General features: G+C 34.3%; 1 protein-coding gene across 1 annotated transcript; it reads right to left on the minus strand.

Annotated features, from left to right (window-relative positions):
• Nucleotides 1–3,624: 3,624 nt before the first annotated feature.
• LOC111624292 (exonuclease GOR-like) lies at nt 3,625–8,473 on the minus strand. The gene is made up of 2 exons (XM_023367102.1): nt 8,081–8,473; nt 3,625–4,500 (listed from the first exon to the last, which is right to left on the minus strand). The coding sequence occupies exons 1-2, from the start codon at nt 8,471–8,473 to the stop codon at nt 3,625–3,627; spliced, it is 1,269 nt and encodes a 422-aa protein (XP_023222870.1).
• Nucleotides 8,474–10,307: the final 1,834 nt, after the last annotated feature.

Below are 10,307 nucleotides of genomic sequence, written 5' to 3' on the forward strand. Positions count from 1 at the left end.
CAATTACATTCTAAATTGCTAGCTATAATATAAGGGCTAAAATTAAAAATAAAATTATAAAAACTTGTTAAAATAAAATGTATAATCGATATACAATTATACATACCTGGTACAAAATATTCGATTGTATGAATATAGTTTTGTGAAGAAATTACATAAAAATAGCATAAGATATTGTTTTACTTTTTAAATATTAAAACAATCCACCTAGTTAAAAGTGCTCCCTATCAGTGACTCGTAGGATGGAATCAGAGACGATCTTGGTAGGTGTGCGGTGCGTGCATTCCTGCCAAATCCCGAGGGTGCCGATACCGGTTAACGTCTTTTGTCATGTCACTAGTATATCTCAATGGACGCGACAGGGTTCTTGTAAATTTTAAACGTTTCTCACCATAGCTGTAAAAATCTAAATACGTTAAACTTAATAGATTGTCCGTCTTTTGTTTCCTAACTAATTCGTTTTAGGACCCCAGGTGTTGTCCACGGAAATTTCCAAAATTTACAACTTTTCGGTCACTCTCGTCGAACTGGAAAAATGTGTCTTTATTACATCTAATACGGTATTTCGAAGAAATCGGTCCCCACTATACTCGGCTATAGATTGGTTCGGTGAAGCTTTTGTTTAAGTAATATTCCGGCTCTTTCATCAGGGTTTTGTTTACGTCCCCAATTCCCTAATCGCTTAATTATTTAACTACTTTTTAAGTAGAAATAAGTCGAAACCAGTTACTTTGTACTCGAATATTTGTAGTCTCAGGGAAAAGATGGAAAGAAAAATTTTTATGACAAACAAATTCATAAATCGTAAATTTAAGGAAAATAAATTCTAGAGCTTTTTCTGTACCTCTTTCATTCATTAAATTTAGTTGTAAATGACGCTGTCGAAGTAACGGTTAATTTTTTTAACGTTATACAAGAATTGTACACGTTTTTTTCTACATCCCCTTAGAGATGGGACGTACGAAATCGTAATATCACTGGTTTAACATCGAAATATAAAATATATTTCGATGTTAAACCAGTGTGTATAATACAATGAGTAATATAAAATGAGTAATATAAAATCGGAGAGCGGAATAAAAATATCAAATATTTTAATGGATTTTTGTAACTCCTGTCAACTATACAGAACTATCGTAAAAACATACCAGTAAATTCTTATGGGTTGGGTCAAGTTATAAATCTACTCGTGATTCATGTAATCGGGCGAGGGCGGCTAACAGCCCGGAACCGGTTCCGGATAGAATTGGAAGCGTTGGAATGTGTAGCATCAACTCAAGGTCGTAGGCTTCCACCGGCTAAGGTTGGTGCTCTGTAAAGCGCGTGAGCAAATCTGGCTTTTTGGAATCTGACAAATACAGAGATTCCACACCGCCACTAATGTTCGAATATACAATAGCAATCTTACTTTTTTTCACGTGTAGTATAGAAATTTGTAATAACATACATAATGCGGTTATAATAAAATATTGTGCGATTATTTTCATATAATTAAAATTAATATGTATTTATTTTTTATAAAATACAAGGGAAGCGGCGCTTCCACCATTTCTAATGACGGCACGCCACTAGAGAAAATATGTAAAGAATCGCGTGCGAAATTGCGTAGTATAGTCGATTATTGTAAAAATCGTCGACATAATATAAAAATAATGTTTCTTATACATTATCTTTAAGAAAACTTGTGTGAACTTTTCCTCAGATGACTCATCCACTCCAAGCTAGGAGAGTAATTAAAGGAGTAGTGTAAATAATAACAATAACTTCTCACTTGCTGTAGCTACTTAGGCTGTGGTTTGTTCTGTTTTCGAACAAAGGATGTGTGTGACTAATAAATCTACGATATTTTAGCATGGAAATTTCGTGATAAACTGTAAACTGTAATATGACTTTGCTAGAAAACAAAAAAACAGACTGAATGTAGCGCGAATTTGAAGCGACATACCACATTTGAAACAATACTTGCATCCGTAAAGGTGCTTTTCCTGCAAAACATCGTGTTTTTGATATAAGAATGCAGAATTTTTATAAAAATTCTGTATATGAATTAATTTCATTAGCTTATTATCAGAAAAAGCTTTCACCTGTCCTACATTGCTTGACACACCCGACCCTCTGGAGTTTGTTATGAAGAGAGAAATATTGTAAACAAAGACATTTTACACCCTGAGGCTCTAGACGGGTGCAGTTCGTTTAGTACAGAAGACAACATATTACTTTACATTATAATATCTGCAAATAAAACCTATTGATTTATTTTTATTTTATGGGTTTTTCGAAAATAAATTTACAATAATTCAAATAACACAAATTTGCAATAATACATGTAAATATTATTGTAAATTTCTGTAATTATTATGTAATTATTGTAAATACTCCATTGTATTACGTTATTTACTAATAATTTTTTTATTTTTTTGTTATTACTTATATGCTAAACTTAACCTCATTAACCTAACATTGTTTTTTGTGCTTTACAGGAAAAACTCCCACAAAAAATTAAAAAAAACTTTTAATACGCCAATTTATCCAATACATTTCTAAAATATTTTAGCATATAACTTAATTTACTTTATTAAATATTATTTATAAACGAATTGTCTTTCGCATAACAAAAAAAATCGCGACGGATCACGTGACACACGCAGCAGTTCGGTGTACTTAGCTTAATGTCCTTGAGAACAGCTGTTGAAAGCCATTCGCGGGATATTCTCGTACAAATCGCAAGGGACGACAGGTTTCTAGACAGTTGCGCATCAGTTACCGTAAACATTCAAATACGTCACGAAATTTTCGACCATGTATACTCTTTCAATAGGGGGAACCACAAAAATTGTCCAAAAAGTAAACTTTAATTGGGTGTATAATTTCAAAATATTATGATGTCATAAACAACATCAAACAGAATGTAAAATAAGCTTTTCCCGAGTTAACTCCTCAATGGGCGTTAAGAACCGAGGGGTTAAAACATTGAACATTGATCGAAGGTTCGCGACTCACCAAATGGCCACGTGAAGTTTCTTTGGCTTTCTTTACGTCTAATACCTAAGTAGGGACCGATTTCCCATAGAAAACCCACCAATGGGTGCCTTAACCTCCTTTTATTGCGTGGAGAATTGTCCTACCCTTATAAATAAATAGAGTAAGGTTAGAATTATCAAAACAATATTTATTGTTAAGTCGTCATCCTTAACATTGTCGTGATACCCAATCGAGTGCAGCGAAAAATACTTATTATACAGCCATACGTGATTGATATTAGAAATTAATATTTTTCAATCATTTTATTGAAAATACTGTGTATAATGTAAACTAATTAATATTTGTTACAAATACATGTACTGTAGAAAGCTTAACATCCATACATGAGACGATAACTGCTAATATAACAGCTGAGGATCACTAAATACAAGATAAAAACTGTCGTGTCGTCTTATTGCCATGCAGTTTAATTAGTAAACAGTTACAAGTTTTTATACTTTCAACATTGAAGTACAGTACTATAACACTATACAACACTCAATATTATACAAGAAATAAATACCGTTTTGTATTTATGTACACTAAATTACAGAAAAACATTCTTAAAGATCAACTGTTTAAGAATCAACAAACTCATAATTTTCATTGAAATGATTGGTACCATTTGAGTAGAACCAGATCCAGACACGCCCTGCAATCTTCTACGATATCGTGGTTGGGTGTCTGAATGATTCTACCCAAATATTCTAATGCTAGAGATTTTAAAGATGGTCGATACGGGAATCCACGTCTATCTGGAAATATGATAGACGTGTCCACAATTTTCTCGTGTATCAAACGAAGAGCTTTCAGATCGTTTTCCAATCCGTGTCCTATTATTATTGTGTCTTTGTTGATAAAACTTAACAAAGACCGTCTCATCTCTGTAAATGGCACTAACAATTTACCCATCATTTCCGAGCATTTCTTATTATGCCCGAGTATAGGTGACTGTGGCAAGACGTTCGTTTCGTATATTAATGAACCATCGAACGACAAGAGAATGATCTTATTGATTTCCATCCCGAATTTTGTGTAACACATTTCCGTATCCAATACAACGATGTTTTTTTCTATGAAATCGCATTCTTCTGTAGAAAAGAAAACGTCTGACGGCCTACATTTCGATGTGGATATGTGATAATTATTAAAGAAACACCCCATGCTCGCTTCTTCTTTCTTACAACAGGCGTATATTTTATGGTTACTTTCTGCATGGGCAGTAATTAGTTTTTTTGGATGGTAAACGCAAATGTCGTCCGGATCGTCCATCCATATATTAAAATACGCTTGACAACGAATGCATAGCCGTTTATCTTCATCCTTTGTACAACTTTCCAAACGTGAAACGTTATAATACGTTTGTCCAGTTGTGGACGAACGTAATGGAAAGCCGTAGTCTTTTAAATGTCTTGGTTTTAATATTATATCTTCTAAAAATCTATAGAATTGTTCCAAGTACCCGTCGTTGTATTTTGTCTTAGACGTACAACGGTAGATGCTACGGTAAAAGTTTATCCTAACTGCATGGGGCCTTTTTTTGTAATTTTGCTCTCTTAAGACACCTGTCTAGTAGGCGTGTCCTAAACACATAGAATTTTTTGGAGCGACGCGTATAATAAGAGCTATAAGCGAAAATTTATCGGATTATTTACCGACTATGCACGATGGAAGCCTACATTGCTTAACCTTGTTTTTGTCGCGGAGCGGCACATTGTACGGCGGACGCGTACGAAGAGTGTCACGTGACATTTGTCGGTGCCGTCCGGTCATGTCATATATTATAATATACCACTGTATAATATGTATTTTGTAATAAGAAATGACTTGTCATTATGTTACTGGGGTTAATCTTTATCTACGTGCACCGAATTTTGGTCCAAGACTCGTATATAAACAGTTACAAAAAAAAATTTCAAAGGATTACTTACCGATATTCAACTATTTAAGGCGATAAAAGTCACTCTTTTATACAATATCTTCTCTGTATAGACGATCGTTAATAATTAAACTTGAAGTAAACGTTGTTGACTACGAAGAAAACCAAAATCGAGGCACAGTTGACTACTCCGAAGACACAAAGGAAACTACACGTAACAGGAACAAAGAACGTGTTCTTATATACTAAAAGAAACGATTGGCATTAACACAGATTCACGGGCTAGCCAATAGAAAAACCCGTTTCATTTGAAACAAGTTATTCTATTGGATTGCTTGTTCAGTCCAGTAACGCTTTATCCGGGTAACTTTTTCTGGGTACGTTGGTGAAGTCAAACGAGTTAGTAACGAATCGTTCGAATAGTAGTAGTATTGCCCAGTGCGCATGCTCTCCGGTGATGACGTTTCGAACGAAACTCTAACGTTAGTTCACTTCGTTAAGAAAATGGCGGCCGACGATATCGATGTTTCTATATCTACTGGAGAGTTTAAGCTGTGAATTAAAAGGTGAAATGATAGAAATAACTGTCCATTTGAAGCAATCTAAGAAAAATATTTCGGATAAGCTTATATTAGCAACGTTCATATCTTGGATTTTAGAAACAGCCATCTATATATATAACCCATTCAACGAGTATCAGTCTGTCCGCGTAACGGTATGATAACGGGCAGTAGAGGCGCCCTAGCGAAGATTTTAAATTAACAATAAATTATTTTCATTTGTAATAGGAATTTATTATTTATACCACGGTGTCGGGATAAAAATCGTCTGGCGCACGTTTTTCACGCTCTTTTCCAATAGTTCGAGGGACAATGGTTGTCGCCATAGAAACGGCGATCAGACCACTTTTGAAAACTCGACCGCTCATTGGTTGAGCGGACGTCTGGTAGAGCTGCTAAGTGCAGATTGGTGGAATCCAATTCTGCTTCAATCCTATAAAAGGATTGAGTTGTGGCGGGAAGTTGAGTTCACTGTGGACCCAGAAAGTGGACTCACGTTTGGTCTTAGTTCGCCTAAGCTGGTCCCGAAGCTTGTCTCGTCTCGTTGGACTGTAAATGACTTTAGAGCTAGTCGTTGCAAGGTGTCTTTTCGACGGACCTGTGATAGTGGATACGTGTTGAACTTTGTTACGATTGATGTTTTGTAAATGTTTGTTTTGTGAACCTTTGAACTGTACATACGTTTCTTTCAATATATATATATAAGTTTTGAATTTAAATGGTGTATGTGATGCATTTGAACTTTACTCACTGAATGGTATAAATAATTATTATATGCCTCGATTAACTTTGCCCCGCACGTTTACGACATCCCGTGACTCGGTGAACGTCGCGCATTGACTCACGGGAAATTTGTTGAAAAAAATGGCGGATACATTTATGTGAAATTCGATGTTCATATAATTTCATAAAAGAAAGTAATCCTTTAAATTTTTAATAACGGTAAATAAAAATTCCTTTAACCAAAGGAATTTGACCCTACAGAAACAAAATGTAAAGTACTGTACATGAGAAATTTATAACTCTTTCTATTTAACTATAAACATTCTCACTATCAATCCGTGAACAGTTTACAAGTATCGACGAAATTCCTCATATTGTTGTCATTCTAACACCAACTTTAACCCCAAACCTGCGAAAACAATCGCTCACCTGACGAAATTTCCCATTACAAAATGTATAAAAGCCATTTTCCTTCCATTCTCAAGGGGGGTCGTCCATCGAACGACCAAGACGGACATTCACTTCCCTTTGACCTACCGTACGACATTACTTAGAAGACCTAGTGGCCCACCTCGCACAGAAATTAAAGCTGGAGTATACATCCAAAATTTTCCCAGAGGTATGAAATATTATTGTGAACTCTCTCTCTCTCTCTCTCATCCGCGAAGTAAGTGTAAATCATTGTGTAAGTTTTATTTAGTTAGTTAGTTTAATAAACTCTTGTTTTGTTTTTAAATGGTGTCGTTACTCGACTTTGCCAACGTCTTATCGTGGGCCCCTCCGACTCTCCTCCACTCGCATAACGCGTAACTGAACGAAACGCCATCCCTGACAAGAAAGTAGGTCACCGAACTGTGGCCAGAAGAAGAGGACTTCTCTTCCCTCCCGGTGGCTCACATTTAAAATCGAGGTTTACAGGCGAAGGTGACTATTTTAAAGTATTTATAGAATGTTTAATAGGTAGAAATATAGATCCGTATGACGCTATTGGAACGGTAAGATTTATCCTCTTCATTCGGAGAACCCCCCCTGTGCGAACAATAAATGTCTAATGAACCATACCCTTACGCGCGACTCTTCCCGAGATACATCGCTCCGAAAATTACAAGCCTCTAGTAACTGGGCGCGTTCCAACTCACTCTGATGGTGTCTCCCTCTATCGGACAGTTTAGGAACTATGATATGTTCAGAAACGAGTTTAAATAAAGTAAAAAATAAGAGCTAAGTGTTAGTTTTCAGTATTATTGGAAGGAAAATTAAGCTTTTTTTTTCAGAAATTTTGATATTTGTGTCAATAATAAAGACTTATTTTTAAAAATTCAACATTTACTTCACTTCGCTGCTATTTAGGTTTGAGTAATGTAAAAAATTTTCTATCTAGATTAAACACTTTCTGAATAGTGGCTGACACCAGAGTTTTGATGTTAGAAGGCAGAGAGCTGAAGACTGAGTCTGTAAAGAAATATGACTGTCTATAGACTTAAAACAAATGGCATTGAATCTTCTAAAATTAATGAATTTTATATCCATAATTAAAGATAAATTTCAATTCACTGTATGCTATTTATATAAACAATTCAATTCTTTGCTTTTTATAAGATGTTCCAAGAGTCCTAAATCATAAAACTGATTAAATAAGTGATGTAACTGATAATGTAAAAAATGCTTTTTTTCAGATACTTTATTTCTTGATTACAAACCCTGTTTTGGGTAATCTGTATTCTAAAAATAAAAAATAACTTTTTTAAAATGACCACAAACTTTTAAAATATAAAAAAATTTAAAAACATGTTAAGAAAAATACATCATAGAAATACCAAATATATAGAATTTTAATTTACAAAATGCTAAAACATCCATGTAAAAAAAGTTTTTACATTGATGTTTTAGCATTTACAATTATTTTAGCAGCAGTTCTCTCTATTTCCTCTAAGCTGGGAGTTAATTTCTGATATTTTCTTTTTGCATCTTTCTTTGTCTTGAAGAGAGTTCTTTTCTGCGGGTCAATTTTTTTGTTACCTGGTACTGAATGGGCTGAAACAAAAGAAGACTTGTCTGTTACATCAATGGCTGAAAGCTGTGGACCCAAAGATTTTAGGGCTTTATCTACTACTTCTAGTTGGCTCTCAGACATTGATTCCAGACCTGCTTCAAGATTTTTAAGAGCTTTCCTAACATTTTCTCGCAATCTTGAAGGTGTTGAAGTTGATGGTGTGTTTAGTTTGTCTATGAGTAATGACGACTCTTCCTTTCTTTTATCTTCAAAAATAATCAATCTTTCATCAATCATTTCTGCACTTGATGAATTTAATAATTCATATTGCAATTCTGTATTAATTTGTTCATTTTCTTTATTTTTTGTTGGAAATTGTTGCAATTCTTTAGTTTGAAGATATCTGCAAACTGTGTGAATATGTTTGCACATGTTCCAATGAACTGTTGAATCAAGACATGTACAGGTGAAATGATGAATACATGCTTTACAGGGAACACACACTATCTGTCACTTGCAGTCCTTAGTTACTTCTTCTACATGGTAAAGTCTCTTTGTGATGAAGATTTTACAATCCAGCCATCTTCTTGTTCAAGGACCTGCAAACTTAAATTTTCACTCAGTTTATGGCATTTTCTTAAGTCTCTTAATTTACTAGTAACTTTGCTTTTGTGAAGTACTACCAATCTGTCAAACGTTTTATCTTTTACAAACTTCATGATAGCATTTATTGCCTTATCTAGTCGTTTGACATTTTTGCCATGTAAATAAATATATTTCAAAGTCCTGTGCATTTTTCCAAATAGGCATTTGTGTTTAGACCACTCCACTTCCTGTGACACTAAGCCCATGAGGTGGGATTTTTCATGTATACATTTGAAAAATATGTAGCAAAATCAATGGTATCTGGGTCTTCCTTAAGTTTCCTCATGATCTCATCTACGAAGAGATAAAAAGCATCTTGATCTCTTTCTTGAAGTAACACTCGTAATTTTAAGTAAGTTTCTGCTTGCTTTTCTGTGATACGAATTTTATTGAGATTTCTTCTCCATGCTCGATCTACATGCCAGGTACAGAAGAGTCTTAACTGAGGCTGATTCATAATTTGAATCCAAGCATTGAAAAATGCTTCAGCTATGTCAGACATGAAAACCTTTGGAGATATTATTCCAACTTTTTCTTTAATGCTTTTAAAAAATAACTCATAAACAAGTTGATCATTCCTGTTTGAAATAAGAAAGGCACAAGGGAATCCTTGTCTTATGTCATCAATTATCAATAATGTGGTTAGTTCAAAACCATAACTGTTTATTCCATTAGTCCCATCTGTGCATATAGAATCAGCACTAAATTGTTGCAACATGTGCTGCTGAATATCATTCATTATTATTAAAACAAAGTCTTCTTTTACTAATTTTGTTTCATTTGAATAAATGCCTTGGGGTTTATAAAATAAAATACAAGAGTCATTATTAATTTTCATTTCATTTACCCAAACATCTACAGATATTCCATCATCTTGGTGCTTTACACCATCTTTTTTGTAAATTATATGCTTGTTCAATGTTGTAGAGATCCTTTTTTGTTAACAGATGTAGTCTGTGAAGTGTAGAATCAGAGAGAGAATCTCTGATTTCATCAAGAATAACATCCAATGGTATTTTTTCAGCTATTTTACTTGCTAATGAGAAACGTTGTGATACTGTTAAAGTTAAATGTCCCATGTCTATGTCATGACCCACATGTGTTTTTGTGAATTTTAAAGTACATTCACCATTTTCTTTTTGAATGACCTTCATTCCTGCTGGGCAGTAAGCATTTATTTTGCCGCTACCCTGGGTCTTAAGATGTCTAATTCCATTACCTTTGGGTGTATATATTCCAGAGCGGTGACAAGAAAAATACAGTTTGACTTGTCCTGCATACCTTGAATCAGGACCTCTGGTAGTTTTAACAAATTTAGCATATGTCTTTTGTTCAGTCTCTTCTTTCCATGCTGTAAACAAGTCTACTGAAGAAAATGTCAGTATTTCTTCTTGTATTGTTAATTCATGAACGCTGTTAAAATGTTCCAGCAGAAGTTTTTTGGAATAACTAGCACCACACAGACCAAAGTTCAAAATGTTCGAAT

This window comes from Centruroides sculpturatus, unplaced genomic scaffold, assembly GCF_000671375.1.
Source record: "Centruroides sculpturatus isolate CEXI.00-Female unplaced genomic scaffold, Cexi_2.0 scaffold242, whole genome shotgun sequence".
Classification (NCBI taxonomy): Eukaryota; Metazoa; Arthropoda; class Arachnida; order Scorpiones; family Buthidae; genus Centruroides; species Centruroides sculpturatus.

Bases quoted from the DNA above. Each gene is read 5' to 3' on its own strand.
- LOC111624292 (XM_023367102.1), bottom strand. From the start codon at position 8,473: ATGATTGATGAAAGATTGATTATTTTTGAAGATAAAAGAAAGGAAGAG. The intron at 4,501-8,080 runs GTAAATGCTAAA...TGTACGTCTAAG, and splicing joins GAACTGCTGCTAAAATAATT to ACAAAATACAACGACGGGTA.